The sequence below is a fragment of the Coffea eugenioides genome, chromosome 5, assembly GCF_003713205.1.
Source record: "Coffea eugenioides isolate CCC68of chromosome 5, Ceug_1.0, whole genome shotgun sequence".
Taxonomy (NCBI): domain Eukaryota; kingdom Viridiplantae; phylum Streptophyta; class Magnoliopsida; order Gentianales; family Rubiaceae; genus Coffea; species Coffea eugenioides.
Window position 1 is genome coordinate 42,574,056 of NC_040039.1, and position 21,336 is coordinate 42,595,391.

The 21,336-nt window shown below is 34.9% G+C and overlaps 2 protein-coding genes across 2 annotated transcripts; both read right to left on the reverse strand.

The window, feature by feature from the left end:
• Positions 1-9,457: 9,457 nt before the first annotated feature.
• On the reverse strand, positions 9,458-18,277 carry LOC113770283 (G-type lectin S-receptor-like serine/threonine-protein kinase At4g03230). Its single transcript, XM_027314702.1, has 6 exons — positions 18,129-18,277; positions 17,823-18,016; positions 10,632-10,812; positions 10,234-10,471; positions 9,999-10,152; positions 9,458-9,907 (listed from the first exon to the last, which is right to left on the reverse strand). The coding sequence occupies exons 2-6, from the start codon at positions 17,985-17,987 to the stop codon at positions 9,596-9,598; spliced, it is 1,050 nt and encodes a 349-aa protein (XP_027170503.1). The 5' UTR covers positions 17,988-18,016; positions 18,129-18,277; the 3' UTR covers positions 9,458-9,595.
• LOC113771718 (G-type lectin S-receptor-like serine/threonine-protein kinase At4g03230) lies at positions 18,034-19,809 on the reverse strand. The gene is made up of 2 exons (XM_027316286.1): positions 18,413-19,809; positions 18,034-18,299 (listed from the first exon to the last, which is right to left on the reverse strand). Exons 1-2 carry the CDS (start codon positions 19,737-19,739, stop codon positions 18,034-18,036), a joined length of 1,593 nt encoding a protein of 530 aa, XP_027172087.1. The 5' UTR covers positions 19,740-19,809.
• Positions 19,810-21,336: the final 1,527 nt, after the last annotated feature.

A 21,336-nucleotide genomic window follows, 5' to 3' on the forward strand; every position in this document is an offset into this window, starting at 1 on the left:
ACTATATCACTACTATCAATTTACCCCCTAACGTTATCTTTTAGTCACTTTACCTCCATAAGTAATTTAATTCAACATGTTAAGAAATTTTAGACAAAAATAGCCTTTTATTTTATAGCATTACTACATTGTCATTATCACTTTAACATTATTTTGTAGGCATTTTACCTCATCATCAATCTAACTAGTATGGTCAAAAAATTTTAAATATATTTACTCGTTTTATATATAATTAAAAATAAAAAGTTGGAATGGTTATTCTTCATTTTTTTCACTTTAAGAGATCGAAAAATACAAAAATAAAAGGGTTTTCTCAAATTTCTTTTTTCACACTTATTAATACTAGAAAAAGAAAAGGAGATAGGAAAGAAGGAGAAAAAAATTAAATTTTGCAAAAAAAAAAATAAAGAAAATAAAGAAAAGTCTAACATTATCTATTACTTTAAGGTTGTCAAGATTAGGATTGGAATTTGGTGGTAAATAAAAAAGTGAAATAATTTTAAAATAATAAAATATTTAATTCTTTCTTATTTGTAATTTTTAAAAAAGAATTGAGCTCTCTCTCTCCCTCTCTCCCTCCCCCTCTCCATCTTTCTATTTTTTTTTCAATATTAATAAGATTGCCAAGAAGAAAGAAATTAATACTTTGACTTTTTTCTTGATACTAAAAAGGAGAAGAGTCACTCTAAATTTTTTATTATTTTTATTATGCAAAGAGGAGGGTATTTTCTTCTAAAATTTTTTAACTTGCTAAGTTGGTTTAATGGTAGGATAAATTGTCTAAAAATAACTCTATGGGGTAAATTGATAATGAGACCATATTTTATGGAGATAAAGTGATAATAATTTTAAGGGTTAAACATGTCTTTTCACTTTAATTAACAAACTCCGTTAAGTTTGATCATTAGTCTTGGGGGTAAAGTAACTAAAAGATAACGTTAAGGGGAAAATTGATAGTATCACCAAACGTTAAGGGGGTAAAGTGATAATAACCAAAATTTTTTTATGTATTTGAGAGTTGGGAAAACAAAAAGTTTTATGTATTTGAGAGTTGGGAAAGCAAATTTTCTTTTTGCTTTTTCTTTTCCTTTTCTTGGTCGTTTTGTTTTTCTTCTTCCTCCCTCCCTCTCCTCTCCCTCCCCAGTGCCACTACCCTACTCTCCCCACCTACTCCCCCTACCAATGTTGGAACCTCCCTCCCACCTTTTTTTTTTCTCTTTGCTCCATCTCTCACTCCTCCCACTTTCCTCCTCTTCCCTCCATTCCTCCCTCTTCCTTCTCTCCTTTCCCCTCTCCTTCTCTTCTTTCCCTACTGGTCATACCTCACCATCCCCTCTCCCACCCTATTCCCCTTCACTGAAACCTTCCCCCTATCCATCCCCCTCCTCCTCTCCTATTTGTTGCGTGACCAGTAGGGGAAGGGTTTCGATGAAGGGCCAAGGGTGAAAGGGGTGGTAGGAGAAGGGGGAGAGGCAAGAGAAGGAAAGGAAGGGAGAAGGGAGAAGGAAAGAGGGAGGAAAGAATGGGGGGAAAAAAAAAGAGTCATCGGTGCTAGTGGAGGTGGCAACCAACACCGGCCAATGGTAGAGGTGGTGGTAGACTAAGGTGCTAAGAGAAAGAAGAAAAAAGAAGGAAAAAAATTTCTGCATTTTTGTTTATTTAAGGTGTGTATTCTAAAAATTTTGAAGAGTTTTTTGAAATTATTGTAGTTAAAATTGTTGAAAAACTTGTAAAAGAAAACCTTACGAAAAAACTCACCTGGCAAACAAACCTAAAATTCTATATCATGCATTATTAAATACGTTACCATTTTTAATTTTGCTAGTAAAATATCTAATGTCGGAATAAATTATACTCTCAAACAATGTCCCTCGACAAAATTACTTTTTAAGTTTTTCTATCGGATACTCATTAATCACTTGTTAACATACTTAAAATTCAATATACCTACCATGAACTACAATTATTACCCTCACTTATATTTATATACTTTCCTATTTAATCTGACACGCTCTCCTCTATATTCATTTACTTTTCCTTAATGAATCTTATATTTTAAAAAATATAACATCTAAAATATATTTTAGCGAGTAACTAATGACCATTGGTTAAGCAGACCCTTACTTTTAACATTTTCTGCGCAAGTACTCAATTGTACTGCATAGGTAGTACTGGACAATTCAGGGAGAACTCATTTAGCAGCCGGCAACAAAGTCCTGTAAACGTAAAGTCAAATCTTAGTGAGAAGATTTACTACTACTATATAATTGGCACCGGCCGGCTAACTAGGAGTTTTCGGATTGCGCGTTCCACGGGAATATTTGGCATAAAGCAATTAGGTAATAATGCAAAACTAGACATGCAAAAGTTTTGAGAAAAGAAATCTAATCTATTGTGATTTTATGGTCTTGTTTTCGAGCAATTATATTAATTGATTATAGATTTTGATTTTAAATAATTAGTTTTTGTGATATTCTTGTTTGCTTTTTATATTTAGATTGTAGATTTTTTTTAATAACTAAAATAGTTAAAATCCATAATCAATCAAAGAGTTGCTTTTGTTTGTTGATTTTAATTATTCTCTACAATTACTTTCCATAATCACATTTTGCAGAATCTAAGGCAAGTGAAAACAAGACCATATTCGTCAAAAAAAAAAAAAAGAGATCAAGACCATATTAGCCTGGAAAAAATTACAAGTATTGCGTCAAGATTTCTGATCAAACTATATGTAACGGATGTAAACACATGATAGAGCTTAAAGAAAGAGTTACAAGGAGCAAGATTAATTCAATTGTAGCAAGATTCTTTGTGCGTTCAAGAGTTACAAGTAATATTTTGGTAAATTGACCAACTACAAATTGCTAGCCAATTCTTTTCGTTTTCTTTTTTAGTGTTTGCTTTTACTTATGTCCCATTATCTCTAAGATTGTCGTAGGCACCTATGTTTGTGGGTATTCACTGTGAATGCAAGAAATGCTAAAAAAAAGATTGAGAAATGGAAATTCCTAATCTAAGAATATTGAATATTTCTTTAGTTAGCAAGTAGGATGTACATGTAATTAGTCCTGTTAGTGATCATTTACGCTTTATTTCGAGGAAAAGTTAATGGGAATGTGAGTGAAAGAAAGTGAAGTAAAGAATAGTGAAGATCACTTTCTTATGTATATTTGTTTGATAAGAAATATTTTGAGAGAAAATAAATATTCAATAGTAGTTATTGACAATATTGTGAGTAACTAACAATTTTTCTACTAAAAAAATAATTTTAGTTATTGACAATATTGTGGTTTATCAAGGTCTTTGATCAACATGTGCTCTTTACTTTCCTTTGTCCACATTAAGGAAGTTCGTAATAAATATGATATTTTGTGATAAAGACTACTATCTTTTTACCCAAATTTTTGGTGCAAGCAAGTACTAGATAAATACTTAAATTGGAGACAAGGAAAAGAACAAAAAAAAATTCTTCTTGAGGTTAGTAATTATTAAGTGTCTTTCCTGTAAGTATTAATTATTTAGGCTCTATTTGGATCCTGCAGTTTTTCAAAAACTAGTTTTTAAAATACTATAAAAATTTTTAAAAAGTACTATAAAAGGTACTCTAAAAAGTAGTCTAAATTTTTCAATAACACCCCCAAAAACAGCTAATCCAAACAGAGCCTTAGTTGTTAAGGTTATAGAATTATAATTTGATGTTATATTAGCTAGGAAGAAGTAAAAGTAAACGTATTGTTTCCGCATTTCTATTCAAATTAGATATAATAATTATAAATATATGATACCAATTTCTTTTTTGCCTGCTAGTAGTACTAGGATTTTTTTTTTTTAATCCTTCCACCTCGTCTCACACTCTTCTTGCTTTAGAGCCTAACAGCAGAGAAGACTTTAACAAGTAAGAACCCTCCGCTGGGGAAATCTTCATTTTTAGCCAGCCCAAAAAAAAATGGATTGATAATTGGTGTAAATTGACTAACTTCAAATCACTAACCACTTTGGGCTTAGCACCAGGAGTGGTATTGCAGGGGCTGGAGGGCTATTACGCGATGAGAATGGGGTGTGGATCAGCGGATTTCGGGCAAACCTAGGACAACGGACCATAACTGAAGCTGAACTTTGGGCGATCTGGTTTGGAATGCAGACAGCATGGGAAAAGGGGTACACGAAAGTGATCATTGAAACTGACTCTAAAATGAGTTTAGAGCTCATTGACAAAGCGGCAACGGAGAGCCCCCTTATGGTGACTATCAGCCAAATCCGGAACTTAAGGAAGAGACAATGGCAATGTGAGGTAATACATCAATGGAGGGAAGGCAATATGAGTGCGGATTGGTTAGCTAAGAGTGGATTGAGTCTGGAGGAGAGGGTCCAAGAGTTGGCTTCGCCACCAGAGGAGGTGAGGAAGTGGTTGGCATATGATGTCCTAGGCGTTGCAACTCCTAGATTAGTTGGCATGTAATGGGTCTAAAGCCCTCCTACCAAACCAAAAAAAAATCACTAACCACTTTCTTTCTTTTTTTTTTCCTTTATTTTGTTTCGTTATTTTTGCCCCATTGTCTCTAAGATTGTCATAGGCATCTGTTTTTGTAGGTTAAATTCAAGAAATGCAGAAAAATTGAGATATGAGTAGTGATGTAACTCTCCAGCTACCAAATGGGATGTATCGGATAATTGTCATGTTGCTTCTTGATTAGTTAAACTGTTTACATATCTTGGCTACTCATTCAATCTGATTATGCTTTACATAGTTCGACTTGGGGAACATAAATCAAGATGTAAATTATTAGAAGAATATCAAATCGAGGAAAATTTTCAGCTTCTATAAAGAAGCGAAAGAAGGAGCTTCTATTGAATGCTTCCTCTTATAGATGACTAATTTTGTATGCTCATGCAACATAAGCGTAACCAAAAAATTTTTCTTTTGAGGGGGCAAATATATTTCTATCAATACCTAAGCACATAACATAAAATGTTATCAAGTTTTTGCTGTGAAAGCTTAAATTTATGAAGAACACTTTCATATTTTCTAAGGGAGGATTTAATATTCTAATACTTGGGTGATGGCCCTTACCGCCACCCCTTGAGTCCGTCCATACTCATGCGGTGCATTAGGGTGCCCAAATAGCAGTTTGGATTGGTCAATCGATAATTTGTTAAGCTGTAACGTCTAAGCAAAAATATGGTAAAACCAATTAGTTGTAACAGGCAAATAATATGAAATGAGAGTGGACATGCTATAACAATGAAAGGAGCTTGAAAATAGGTATATCAGGTTCGCTCAACGGTGGGAAATGTTATGGACTGACAGAGGACAGACCAGTATGATAAAACTTCCAAGTGCATACAAATTAAATAGGCTTGAAGAAACAGAAAGAGGATTGCATGGGAGGCTATTGCTCTGGAAAATAAAGAAGGAACAAAAAGGTAGGTAGAGTAGGATAGTAAGGAAGGATGTGTAATTGATCCATGCTACGGCTGAAGTTTCCTATATTCACTTGAACAAAAGAAAATGTCAACATGCAGGATCATGAGCAATGGTAATAGTTTTGACGAGCAAAGTATAATGAACCCTTTTGCCTACCACCTTGGAAGTGCAATCCTTTGATTTCTTGTTGGCTATGGAAAGTAATTTGATCGTGTTTTTGAGTTCAGCTCAACATTCATTTCTGAAATTGAAGTATCTGATGCATGATTGAAAATTTCATTCAATATGTGATTCATTCACTTTATTTCTGTTTTTCTTTCGTGATGTTAATTTGTAGTATGTGTAATTCTTTTGTTTTATAAGAATTGTTATATCAGGGATAAATTTGAAATTTAATTGCATTTAATTTCGAAATACTCATCAAACCAAGCATTAGGAATTGGAATGATACTAATTCCAATGTGTGAAACAAACTAGATATTAGAATGAAAAGTTTAATTCCAAAACCAGAGTCTATGATTCCATTTCCATTTTTTATTCCAATATGTGAAACAAGCACCCCTAAGCATTTGCTAAGTAAAAGCGGAATTGCACGATGTTGTTTAGGTGTTATTGAGTGATAAAATGGATGAAAAAAACGAAAGAAAAATGAACGATCCTGTCATAAAAGTAACCAACTAATTACTGGACTTGTGTCTGCAAAAGCTAGATGGTAGAAAGTCCTCAACATGTTTTGTTAGTGTTCAAAGAAAGAGATGTGCTCGAAACCTTAGAATATTTTGGCAGTACATTCGAAATTAGAAAATCTAGTTTACTACTGCATTTCTATGTAAACAAAAAGAGATAGTGACTTAGTGTATGTTGTGGATCAAACAGCATATATTATTCTCCTAACTATTAAAAAGTAAGGTTTCCACTAAATCTGCTGAGTAATACATGAACAAGTTGCATATTCAAGTTGAACTTAATTATAGCCTACATTAACACAAATTTTCTCACTAGCCCCTGAGCTCAAAACTATTCAAGGATGAATGCAAGTTAACTCCTTGTAATTGCTTTTTTCTGTCTTTTTTTTTGAAAGAAAAAAAAACTCAATGCAATTATCAGATTGAGAGAACCTAGAACTCTGCCAATAAGGTATGTGACACAAGCATCTCATGGACGTTACTCAAACTGGATTGCACTGTCATGAATGATCCTATAATCTAATGATGTCAAAAGTCTGACAAGTGTTTGACCATGCAGAGACTCGCATAAAAGTGAAGACAAATGAGTAATATACATCAGAAGCAATATTTCCTTTGCACTTCTTCTGAGAGCAACTGTGTTCTTGCTATAACTTCCGTGTCCGAATCATCTACCATACAAGGTACTGATTCTCCCTCATCGATCTTGCAGTCAATGTTTGTTTATTTTTCACTAGTTTATTTGGTTCTTCTATTAATTGTCTAGTTGGTTGAATGATTTAGGAGTTTTTTAGCATATTTGTAGGACTATTAATGATGCTAGGAAGCAAAATTAATCAATTCTCTTCAATAATGATCACCTGCATGGACAGAATCAGGGGGCGGGGAGGGGCAGCCGCCCTCTTGCCCCCAAGCCTCAAGACTCTATTCATATTCAATTTCCTACCGAGCATAGGTTTTTAACCTGTTATGGTGTTTTGTATCACTATGTATTTGATTGTTTGCTTTTGTTAAACTAAAATCCTAGTTTTGTCACTCATCACCTTTGCCTGAAATTAAGATATTCTCATTTTCTTTTTCAAACATACATGTAATATTCTTTTTTTGGAAAAAAAATGTTAATAGAATCTTATCATGATTATTACAAGAAAACATGTCTTGGCATATATCATTTAGTCGTTCAGACATTCATTTTAGCTAAATTTTTACTAATGAACTAGATTTTATTTTGATTACCACATACTAGTGATCTTACGTTAAATGAAGCTAACAATATTTTGATTTTTTTAGGTCACGCTTAAGAACTGAATGCACGTTTTCAAGCTTTCACTAACATGGATTGTGAGACTCATAAAGATAGGATTAGCGATCTTCAAGAAGGCCTTCTGTCTCACATCTTGTCTCGCCTTCCAACAAAGGATGCTGTGCGCACCTGTGTTTTATCCAAGACGTGGGAGATGAAGTGGAATTGTATATGGAGTCTTGATTTCTACGGTAAATTGCTTTACTTGAACCAGGTGATAGACAAGGAGAGATTTAGTAGTTTCGTTACAAAAGTACTTAATCACTGTGGAAATACAATATCTCAGAATTTTGGGCTCATATTGTCTCAAAAGTATGATCCAAATCATATAGTTGCATGGATTTCTACTGCACTGGATCATGATGTCAAGAGCCTTTATCTACATTACGATCGAAAAGACCGCGCTTTGATCTCCCGAGTTATTTTTTGCAGTGCAGATCATTACAGGAAGTAACGATTATGATGGCTTGCACTCCGAAAGTTTCTCAGGTTACTTCATTCAAGAACTTGAAAAATTTATTCATCGAATCAGCCAAATTTGTTAATGAGAGTAATCCTAGACGCCTTCAGTTTGTCCATCTTCCCTGTTCTAGAAGAGTTTACCTTGGTCCAACGTGAAGATTGTCCGAATAGAAGCTCCCCGTCTTTGCCGATTCCACCTGACCTCGTGCAGGTATCAGAATGGTCGTGGTCAAGTACACAAATGCCATATCATAATTTCAGGATCCTGTCTCACAAAATTTAGATACGAGTCTATCTAATAACTTCAGAGAAAACAAAGTTGATTAATGATTTAGGTCTTTGATGAAATTTTGCTTGACATTAGTGGTTTTCCTACATAATCCAACGGTCATTGAAAATTATAGGGTATTACGGAGGTTGTAATTGAAAATTAGTGGCTCCTCGAAACTGCATGTTTCAGTCCTGCTGATGGCTTTTCCATTCTTGATGCTATTGACAAACTTGGCAGTAAATTACTATCTGATTTGTTCATGCAAACTATGAATGAAATACGGAAGCTTAATTGCAATGTGTTGCTGAGTTGATGATTGGAGAATCAACACAGCATCTTGCACTTTCTTCCCAACTATGAACCAAAGACTAAGTTTTGTAGCTTTTATTGGTCAACCAGAATCGCTAAGGAAGTTTCTGTCTTGACTTCCGAAGATGGAAGTCCTAATAAAGAGAATTAAATTTTAAGATCTAGGGTTTAAACTAACTAATTTTAATTTAAGGTTGTCTGCGGAGTAAAAAGTGCTGTTGGGTGTTTTACAATCTTAAAGTGATAGATGTAGAAATCTCACTTTTTTTTTCTTTTGGGGTCAAAAGTTATCCTTTTATATATTCCGTAACCTTTTTTTTTTTTATCGTAAGGACACATGTCTAGCCTACTCCTACTCCTAGGGGGCGAAGGAATCTAACGGGGACTGAACCACCATCATACCGTAACCTTGATAAATACAGAATCATACACAAACTAACTGGCAACTACTAGGAATCACTATGTGCAGCTTCGAGAAGCCACACAAGGAAACTATCCTGACATCTAGTTTTGCACGTAAAAAAACTATCCTTCCACTTAGTTTAGTTAATAAGGTTGATGGCAAATTTTGCCAGACCCATGATCACACAAGTTGACTTCTCTTTTAATAAAGAAGAATGTACAATGCCAGAATGCTCTACACAAAAACCTAATATCATTTACAAATACATCAATCTAAAATTAGTCAATCCCATGGATTAAGATTAGCAGTTTTCTTTCCTAACTTTTTTTTCTTCTCTCACTCTCTCTCTTCAAAATCTACCATAAAATATGTCAGGTCAATCATTTGTACTGATTTTTATCCAATTTCATAAGATGTAACTCAATTTCTTCATGATGTAACTAACTTTTAACAAAAATATGTCAGTTTTTGTCCAATTTCACAAGATGTCTTTTTCATAATGTAACTCACTTTTTACAAAAAATAACTATAGAACAAACTATTGTGGATTCTATACCAGGCATTGAAAACACTATACACGTAGTAATCTATCCCTTACATTCTTTTTTCATACCGTAGTTATCTATACAAACGAGCTTGGAGTTCCGCTATCGGACTCAAGATAGCAAAGCCAGCGAATGCCTTCGAGATAGTACAACTTCATTTGCTGGACTATACAATGAAACAATCAACGCCTTCATCGGCCGTCTTCTGCAGAGATGGTCATCTCGTTGATGGAGATTGTTTCTGCCTTACTAGACAAAGATGCAGATGTACTAGAAGTGCGTCTTCTTCCTACAAAAGCTGGTTGATTCGGACTTGGAAGAGTAGTTGTTTCGCTACTGAGCATAATAAGAACATTAGACATGGTGGGACGATCACTGGGATCATCTTGTACACATAAGAGACCAATGTTTATGCTCTTCATGACTTCTGTTCCATTGCATGATTCCAGCAACCTCTTGTCAACTAAATCCAATGCTTTCCTTTCTTGCCACAATCTCCAAGCCTGAAAGAGTTTTAAAATAAGCACCTCATGTCAAACCAAAACTTTCAAAATCTCAGTAGAGATGCAAGATTTGAGAAATGCATACACTCACATAGCCTAAAAGACTCAAGACTTCTTCAGACCGATAAAATCCAGAAGTGTTTCTCTTACCACTAAGAATCTCAAGTATAATTACTCCAAAACTAAATACATCTGACTTCACTGAGAATAAACCTTCGATTGCATACTCTGGAGACATATAGCCACTGCATCACGAGCAATCATGAGAACAGCAATAACCTAACAATAAATTTCATGAGACAGGCTGAGAAACGAAATGAACTTACTAGGTTCCAACTACTTTTATTGTATTTGCTTCTGTTTCTTTGCCTTGAACTATTCTTGCCAAGCCAAAATCTGAAATTTTGGGATTCATCTCTTCATCTAATAGAATGTTGCTTGTTTTCAAATCTCTGTGAATTATCCTCAACCTTGAATCCTGGTGAAGATAAAGAAGTCCCCGTGCTATTCCCAGAATGATGTTGAATCTCATGTTCCAGTCCAATAAGATGCAGCGTCCTTCATCTTTACAAAGTGGTAAAACAATTTAGGGGATAGTCTAGCAATAAAAGGGCGGTATCTAAAATTACATTTGGTTGGACTTGATGACTCCAAAAGGAAGGAAGTTACGTAGTCGACTTGAACTAAATGGAAACGAAGTCAAACAAAAGCTTCGAACACTAACCAAATATAAAGGTGTCTAAGCTTTTATTTGGCATGTATTCATACAGAAGAATTTTTTCAGGTCCCTTGATGCAGTAGCCCAAGAGTCTAACTAGGTTCCGATGTCGAAATTCCTCCATGCCTTGACCAGAGTGGCTTGACAACCTCTTTACTGCAATTTCTTTTTCTTCAGGGAAGATTCCCTGCAAGAGTTACCAATTGAAGCTAGTGTTTGATGGAGCACAGGCTAGTAGAAATTGGAGTGATAACACGCACAAGATGTATAGTTTGTTGTAAAATATATAGTATTTCAAAAATATTCTTTGTCCCACATCGAAAAATGAGAAGTATTCCATTCTCTGTCCCACATTGAGAAGTGAGAAGAGTTGCAGTCTTTTGTCCCACATCGGAAGTGAGAAGGGTTGCACCTCACTCTAAAATCTATAAATAGGATCCATTCCCTCCTCAGAAAATTACCCCAGCAGCTTCAGCTGATATCTTTTGATAGCTGCTCTCTCTCTCTCTCTCTCTCTCTTTTATTTTTGTTAGTTGATATCTTCCTGATAATTCTGTTCTCATCTTCTTTTATATATATTTATATATATCTGCTGGTTTTAATTTGCTAGTTCTGGTCCTTCTAGTTTGCAACAAGAAGAAAGTTTGTCTCTCTTGTTCGCAATAAATAGAAGAAGGCTTGTTTAATCCTGGGAAAATATTTCAATTTCACGAAATAGTTTCTTAGGACAGTGCTACGCACGACTCAAGCAGATAGTGTTAACATTGTTGTAGCCATTTATCCAACAATCTAAGAAACTACGGCATCTGACAGTGTTAACACTCCACAACCTTCATCCGCGGCCGTTGCAGTTGCACTACCATTCGCCAAGCCTTTTCCAGATATCGCCAAAGTTGAAGTCTTTGCCAATGAAAATTTCAAAAGGTGGCAAGAACGAGTACACTCACGACTCGACATCCATGGAGTGGTCTATGCACTAACGGAGTCCCAACCTGCTTCAACCACAGATGTCAAAATACAAGAATCGTGACAATATGCCAATAAGGTATGTAGACATACTATTTTACAAACACTCTTAAATGAATTATTTGACGTGTATTGTAGCTATATGCAAGCCAATAAGTCCCAGTATAATAGACCAAAAAATTTCAATTACAAGCCTAATATTCCCAACTTTAAGAAAAAGAAAGGCAATTGCCATTATTGTAGAAAATCAGAACATTATGCTGCCCTGTATAGATACAATAAAGGTGACAAAGCAAATGGTAATCCTCCTAAGGTTAATTTAACCAAAGGAGATGAAATAATTGCTGCAGTCATCTCTCAAGTGAACATTGCAGCTAATGTTAAAGAATGGGTGGTAGACTCTGGGGCTACTCGGCACATATGTGCAAAGCGAGAAGCGTTTTCCTCCTATACTTCAATAGGGGATGATGAAAAAGTAGTCTACCTTGCAGACTCACGAACTGCTAAAGTTCTGGGTAAGGGCAAAGTACTATTGAAACTCACTTCAGGAAATACTTTGGCTCTTAATGATGTGCTGCATGTTCCAAATATTCGGGCAAATCTTGTTTCTGTGGCTTTGCTTGGAAAAGTTGGGGTGAAAGTGTCATTCGAATCTGATAAAATTATAATGACAAGAAATAATGTGTTTATTGGGAAAGGCTATTGTAATCAGGGACTTTTTGTACTTAATATTTCCAATGTGATCAATGAAAATGCATCTTCTTCTGCTTATATTGTTGATTCCATTTCTTTATGGCATGCTAGATTGGGACATGTTAATATTGGTTATATAAAGAAAATGCAATCATGTGGTCTAATTTCTGGTATTAATGATAATATGGACAAATGTGAAACATGTGCGGAAGCTAAAATAACAAAGAAAAGTTGTATAACTGTCCATAGAGAAACTGAATTATTAAATTTAATTGATACTGATTTAGGTGATTTAAAACAAACAATGACTAGAGGTGGGAAAAGGTATTATGTCACATTTATAGATGACTATTCTAGATATACCAAAGTTTATTTACTTAGAAATAAAGATGATACTTATAATGCCTTTTTATCCTATAAGTCTGAAGTAGAAAATCAACTTAATAAAAGGATAAAAAGAATTAGATCAGATAGGGGTGGAGAATATTTAACTTTAGATAACCTTTGTGAACAGGAAGGCATAATACATGAAATAACTCCACCTTATTCTCCAGAATCTAATGGAGTAGCTGAAAGGAAAAATAGAACGTTAAAAGAAATGATGAACTCTATGTTAATTAGTTCTCATGCTCCAGATAATTTATGGGGAGAAGCTATATTATCTGCATGTCACTTACAAAATAGAATCCCACATAAAAAGACTGGCAAAACACCTTATGAGTTATGGAAAAATTATAAACCAAATTTGAAATATTTAAAAGTTTGGGGGTGTCTTGCTAAAGTCTTGTTGCCTGAACCTAAGAAAAGGAAAATAGGTTCTAAAACTTCTGATTGTATGTTTATTGGATATGCTGAACATAGTGCTGCATATAGATTTCTTGTGTTAAGAAGTGATATACTTGATTGTAATACAATTATTGAGACAAAGAATGCTGAATTTTTTGAACATATTTTTCCACTGTCTAGTAAAATTTCTCATGCACCTGTTGAAATAAATAAGGAAATTATTCCAATTGAGGAATTAAGAAGGAGCAAAAGGCCAAGAAAAGAATTTTCATTTGCAAATGAATTCCAAACATTTCTTGTTGATAATGATCCTTTAACATACTCCGATGCTATTTCTTCTCCTGAGTGTAAATTTTGGAAAGAAGCAATTAAATCTGAAATTGATTCTATCTTGTCAAATAAAACTTGGATTTTGGTAGACTTACCTCCTGGTGCAAAACCTATTGGTTGCAAATGGATTTTTAAAAGAAAATATAACTCTGATGGCTCTATAGAAAAGTACAAAGCTCGTTTAGTAGCAAAAGGATTTTCTCAAAAATAAAATATTGATTATTTTGATACATTTGCACCAGTAACTAGAATTGCGTCTATTCGAGTTTTATTTGCTTTAGCTTCTATCCATAAACTTGTTATTCATCAAATGGATGTCAAAACAGCCTTTTTAAATGGTGATTTAGAAGAAGAAATTTATATGTTTCAACCTGAGGGATGTATTGTATCTGGATAAGAAAATAAGGTTTGTAAACTAATTAAATCTCTTTATGGCCTAAAACAAGCTCCTAAACAGTGGCATGAGAAATTTGATCAAGTATTGATGAAAGATGGATTTTCATCTGTAGAAGTGGATAAATGTGTATATGTCAAAATTATAAATGATCAATATGTGATAATCAGTTTATATGTGGATGACATGCTTATATTTGGTACTAGTCTAGATATTGTAAATAGTACTAAATATTTTTTGTCTTCTAATTTTGATATGAAAGATTTGGGTGAAGCCAAAATAATATTGGGTGTTAAAATCATAAGAAAATGTGATGGTATAATGTTGTCACAAGAACATTATACAGAGAGACTTCTTAGGAAGTTTGAAAATTATGATGTGACACCTGTGAGTACTCCTTATGATGCTAACACTCAATTAAAGAAAAATAATGGTGACCCAATTGCTCAGTCTAAATATGCTCAGATTATTGGGAGTCTGATGCATCTGATGAATTTTACTAGACCTGATATAGCTTATGCTGTATGTCGACTGAGTAGATATACTCATAATCCCAACCGTGAGCACTGGTTTGCATTAGTCAGACTAATGAAATATTTGAGAGGTACCATGAATTTTGGTATCCTGTATAGTGGATTTCCCACTGTATTAGAAGGTTATAGTGATGCTAATTGGATCTCTGATTCAAATGATACGAAATCCACTAGTGGTTATGTGTTCACCCTTGGTGGTGGTGCAATAGCATGGAAATCTGCTAGACAGACAATCATTGCTAGATCAACAATGGAGTCAGAGTTTGTAGCTCTGGAACTGACAGGGACTGAGGCCGAGTGGTTGAGAAATTTCTTAGCTAACATTCCTTCAACTAAGGATTTGTTGCCTCCTGTGTCCATACATTGTGACTGTCAAGCAGCGATTGCCATAGCTAAAAATAAATCGTATAATTGTAAAAGTCGACACATGAGCTTGAGACATGATGTCGTAAAGCAGCTGCTTAGAGATGGAATTATTTCCATTGATTATGTAAAGTCAGAGTTGAATTTGGCCGATCCTCTGACTAAACCCGTAGGAAGAAAATTGATTCTTCAAACTACAAAAGAAATGGGACTTCGACCAACAAGTTGTCAATAGAGACAGTAACCCAACCTATGTGATTGGTGATCCCATGAAGTAGGTTCATATGGGTAATAACAAGTCAATATTGATGGTAAAGCACTTCAATTTAAGTCCCTCCAGAGATAAGTGCTTTGAGTAAATGTGAGGATGAGTTAAAACTCTTAATGAATTCATATCCCATTAGGGAGGTGTAGTTAAAGCAATACACACTTGATGAATTCACCTATATGAGAGTGGAGTGGGGCCGCTCCTATAAGATTCATTGGTCAAATCTTTAGAGCTCTCATGAATAACCAGGCAGGCGCACGGCCAAAAAGCGCAAAATCGCGTTAACAGCAAATTATGGGTTGTAATGTGATTGATAAAATCTCTGTCACATATCAAGAGTTATTGGTTCATAGAAATTTATATTTCACCAATAATTCTGTAGATCATATTTTATCAATCTATGTTTGGTTCATAGTCCAAAAGACACCAATCTAATTACATTTCAACCAAATCCAGCAGAGTACTTTTAAAATTCTTCCTTTATCCAAAGAATTTTTTTGAAATAGGTGGGAGATTGTTGTAAAATATATAGTATTTCAAAAATATTCTTTGTCCCACATCGAAAAAATGAGAAGTATTATTTTCTCTGTCCCACATTGAGAAGTGAGAAGGGTTGCAGTCTTTTGTCCCACATCGGAAGTGAGAAGGGTTGCACCTCACTCTGAAGTCTATAAATAGGATTGATAAGTGACTAATTTACGTAATAATTGTATGATATTTTATATTATTTTTAGTCACTTTAGTTATATTATTGGTAGAATATGAATCATTTTGGCTATAATTGGTGAAAAATGCTTTTAAGTGATTAAATGAGGTTTTTATCACTTTTTACTTGGATTTTGTGTATTTTGACAGTTTTGACACATTTTCGTATTTCGGCTATAACTTGAGCTACAATGATCGGATTAAGATGATTCTTGAACCAATTTGAAGATAAGAGATAGATCTACAACTTTGGTGAAGACATCTAAATCCAGTTTGAAGGTTTTCCAGGTCAAAATGCCGAATTACAATAGCAAATTTCTACTGGTCGAAGCTGGAACAGGGCAATGAGCAGGCAAGGGTATTTCAGTCATATCTCAGCCTACACAGATCCAAATGAGGTGATTCTTGATGCATTAGAAAGATAACTCAAAAGGCTACAACTTTCGTGTTTTCGACATGAGCTGGTTCAGCCTCTAACATCAAGAAAAGATTGGTTGAAGTTGGGCCAAAAACAGAGCAAGTGATCCACACTCGGATCCACTATTCATCCGAACCCTCGGTTGTTTCTGGGTTAGTGGATCCGAGCTCGGATCCATACGGATCCGAGGTACTGTAGCAGCTCGGATCACTGGTCAGAAAAGGCTGCTCTGTACGCGTAAAAAATCAATTTCACCTCCACCAACTCACATTGGATGCTAGACATGTGAGAAACATTCCCAGCTGTAAAAGGGAGATGTAATCCTCATTTCTTGACCACCTTTCATCATTAAATAGCCAAATGCATTGCAAAAAAGGAGATGGGGAGTTCATAGCAGAAAATAGAGAGAGACATACGGGAGAAGCTGGAAGTTGCAGAAATGTAGCTCTTTCATCTCCCTAGTGTTAGTTTAGCTTAGTATAGAGTAGTGTAGCTTTTCCATTCTTGTTTATTATCTAGATTAGGATGAAGATGAAGGATGAAGAAGGCAAGGAAGAAAGCTCATGTGACAAGGGTTGTATTCCTTCCAAACTCTTTATCTTTTGTATTTGATTCCAAGTTTAGTTAATATACAAGTTCTGGATTTTGTGTTCATATGTGTTTCTAAAGTTTATACCTTGGGTTTGGTTGAACTTTCTATAATTGTTAGTGTTTATTATTTGGTTATTTGACTGCTATGATTTGAGCAAGTTATTTAGCACTTTAGCTCTTGAAATCATGATTAATCTGGTACCATTAATTGTGATTATCTAAGGTGTTGTTTCTGCAATGAAAATTGAGATTTAACACTAGTTCAAGAAGTGCTAAACATAGGGAGTACACTCACGAAAGTAGAGGTGCACTTATGTGGTTTTTAGTGATTCATTTCATGTAATTTCATTGAAGAAATGAACTTGTAGCTAATTTCATAACCATGAAAATAGGTATGGATTAGTTATGAGTATAGTTGATTCACTACGAAAGTAGGATTCAAATGCATAAGGAAATTACACCATAATTAGCCTAAATGTAGTAATTAATGATCCAAATATAGCACTTGCATGAGTAGTTAGGGATACCACAACCCAAGGAGCTTTCATTTGTTATTTTGTATAATTTCAGTAGGTTTAATTTGTTATAATTCATTGATAGTCTAAATAATAGAGAAGCTTTAGTAGTACCGGTAATTGCAATCTTCCTTGTGGGATCGACCCTTAATACCCTATACTCGCTCACGATTCGTATACTTGCGATAAATCGCGTGTGGGGTATTTAGGAGTTTATAAATGTAAAACTTGATTAGGATGAGCTTAATTGTATATGTATACTCCGCGCACGTCAAGGATCCATTCCCTCCTCAGAAAATTACCCCAGCAGCTTCAGCTGATATCTTTTGATAGCTGCTCTCTCTCTCTCTCTCTCTCTCTTTTATTTTTGTTAGTTGATATCTTCCTGATAATTCTGTTCTCATCTTCTTTTATATATATTTATATATATCTGCTGGTTTTAATTTGCTAGTTCTGGTCCTTCTAGTTTGCAACAAGAAGAAAGTTTGTCTCTCTTGTTCGCAATAAATAGAAGAAGGCTTGTTTAATCCTGGGAAAATATTTCAATTTCACGAAATAGTTTCTTAGGACAGTGCTACGCACGACTCAAGCAGATAGTGTTAACATTGTTGTAGCCATTTATCCAACATAGTTACCTTGTAAACTGGGCCAAATCCTCCTCTTCCAAGTTTATTTGTGTCTGAGAAGTTATTTGTAGCAGCTAGTATGCTTTCCAGACTGAAATAGGGTACATCGATGAATTTATCATCCTCATCAACCAATTCTGCAGCTTGTCTTTCACTGTCGTCCAAGTAAGGCATGGGATTCCCTGGAATGCTTTTTTCAGTCTCTGACAGGGGACAAAAGTTAAGCACAAGTTAGATTTATATCTACCTTGGAAAATGTTTGAACCAGAGTGCAAAAAATGGTTGCGTAATTAGGGTCGTTTGCCACATTGACACCTTTTCTTTTTGCTATGATCCTCCTGTAAAAGGAGCAGGTTAAGGTGCCAGCAAGTAAAACTACAGCAATCACTGTGGTAACAATAATCACAGTGACAAGAGTCACTGATATTGATGGATTTTCACGTTTTGAGCTTGTCCCTTCTGACTGGTTTGTATTAGCCAGATTTTCTGCAAAAGCGAAATTAACTGCTAAACAGAACAAAGTAATGCAAAAAACTTTACCTCCAATAGATCGTATGTTGATGCAATATTTTAAAGAATTATGTCAAGGAAAGGGTTACCTATACCAGAAACTGGTACACGAATTGAGAGATCGTGGCCACCATCAACATACTCCTGTAAATTAGTAAGTTCAGAAGTCCAAATCAAGCAACTAGATCCACCACCATTATTTCGACTTCGATTGTCAAATCCAGCATAATAGTATGCCTGGCATGCACAATCGCTGAGACAGTACTCCTGTCTGCACGTATCCTCGCTGTCCGCAGCATATAGGATGTCCGGTTTCTTCACTTTCATCAACTTCAAATTGAAGAATGTGTCTGGTTTGGAGGTGTTATTGCATATATGCAACTCCCTTTCACAACCGCCACTAAAATCTCCAGTTTTCCAAGCATCAGGAAAGACGGGCTTGAATCCTGGCAGAAAATCACAATTCAAACCCCCACTTTTGAGATTACAGCTACCATAATTACCACAAGGGTTATAGACACTACACGCATCATGGGGCTCCTTCCACATCAATGACCATCCATCCTGTTCCCGACGGTAAAACTGTATCTCTCCAGAGGGATTCATCAACAACCTAGTATTTGCATAAGAATCTAGTGCTTGCGAATAGTTTAAGCTAGTATTTGCTGAACCAGGATTATTTGAAGAATATGCACTGGAAGATATATAAGTAGCCTGTTCAACACTACGGCTAAAATTCGATAAGAAGAAGGCCACAAAGTAAGGCAGTTCATCAGAACCTGATTGATCACTTTTCCAGTGCGGTTCTATTTTTCCCTTCATGATCTTGTGCAGCCTATTTTCTTGATCTTGCTCAAATGTGAAGTTCCCAGTTGCAGGATTGCCAATATCCATCCAGGAAACCAACTTCAAACCTCCATCCATCTTCATGCCAGGAAGAAAACTATCAGTTGGTTCGGCAAAGCTTTGCCATAGGATATTTCCTGAGCTCCCATCAATCAGTACCAAATTCCCTGAATCCAGCAGCTTCAGGGTCCTGTTAACAGGGCTAGATCTTTCAAGCGTAGTATTGAAATATGAAGTTCCCATCTTATCCACCAACTTGAGATTGCCATCTTCACCTATGAAAAAGTTTCCAGGTACATATGGTAACGGTGCATCTCTGTTGGCAATCCATACAACTGTTCGTGGACTCAAGTTGTAATACCATATGCCTACGTATCTTCCAGTATTAATGTTATCTTCAGGATCGAAGAAGCCCAGTTCAAATCCTTTCCCAGCGGATATAATAGTTGTGCCATCACCTGGCAATAAACTGTTAGAACTGATGGTGTCTCTTGCTACACATGATTGGAAGTTACTAGTCTCCAGTACTACAAGTAACAAGAAACTCAGAGAGATGGCCGCAGGTTGCATCTGGTTTTGCAGATCAACAAGTGTTGGCCGTTTAATGGACTAAACAGAAAATTAATCTCACTGAATAACAGAGGAATTGCTGTTTTGATAGGACCATGTTATGCAGGCAATGTGAGACACGTGGAGAGTTGGAGACTATGCGCTGAATCTTCAAAAAAGTTAATTGAGCAATTATTCTAACTTTCAAATCAGGACGAGTATGACAGCATTTGTAAGGTTGGTGAAACCATAAATCTGTGCAGTTCTCAAATTTGTAGAGCCAAAAGTAAATTGGGTTCACAAAATAGAACTGTCTTCTATATTGTGTTATTGCTAAATTCATCACCATTCTTAGGACAAAAAATCTCAATAACTATTAAACTATTATTCATATTGATTTTTGACCATCAAACAATTTTTCGTCATAAATTAATTACTAAACTAACTAATGACCACACTCATGGCCATTTCATCGATTACGGTTCTTAATCTACAAAATAATTTTGACAAAAACTACTCATAATGGATAAATATACCCTTGCATTTTAACATGTGTTTTGATAATTTTGTAGATTAAGTGCAATAATCGAAAAAATAACCATGGATGTATTGATTAATTAATTTAGTGATTAATTTGTGATGAAAAATTATTTGATGGTCAAAAGTCTATACAAGGGGCAAGTTTTTTGCCCCCATTCTTAAAATTTTAGTGAAATATCTAGTGTTGCAATTCCCAAATCCTAATAACCCTCGATAGAATTATTTTTTACATTTGGTTAAAGTACTCAATAATACATTGGATAGCAACAGAAAGTTCAGGTACAACCCTCTTGCCAACTCACTCGTCAAAAACCACTTACTTTTTTTGTCAGAAAGCAGCTAGAAATTTACTAGGATTTTATTTGTGACCTTTTATATCTAGCCATCCATGGTCTTTCACGTACGTTATTGGAGTACGGAACAAATAATTAGAGGTGGTAAGACGGAAAAGAATATTCTCCGAATGTATTGCCAAATGCAAAGTCTTCTTCCTGCAATAGTTACCATTGCACAGTTAATTTCTCTTTACGTCCAAAGTTGAAAGAGTAGAGATGGCATTGGGCATTATTAGAAATGGCAAATGGGGTAGATGGACAGGAACTAAAAAGTCTATACTTCTCTGTATTCCTCATGCAACTATTTCTCAAAATAAATATTTTGTGTCGAATTTCGTTTTAGTCTTTACCTTGAATTATTGGATCCAAAAAATTAATAAATATATTAATTTGATAGCCCAATATAAGTTACTAAATAAGGTGCTCCTAATCACCAATTCAAAAAAATTTTTACCGTTATTATATTTTTTTTGTGGTATAGCAACTAGCTAGACTTATTTCTTTTTTTTTTTTTAGTCTCAATGCATTCTACTTATAGTATTAAGGGAAAACAATAGGGACAAACTAATATCTTCAAATAATTTACCCACATTAGCAACAATCAAAAGGAAAAAAACATTTATCACACTAAAAAATTGAGTGTCAAAGAGAGACAACACATGATATTCACTTATATGATGAAAAGCAGGTGAGAACATAATAGGTTAGCATCTGTAAGCAACCGAAACGGGAAAGCCTATTGT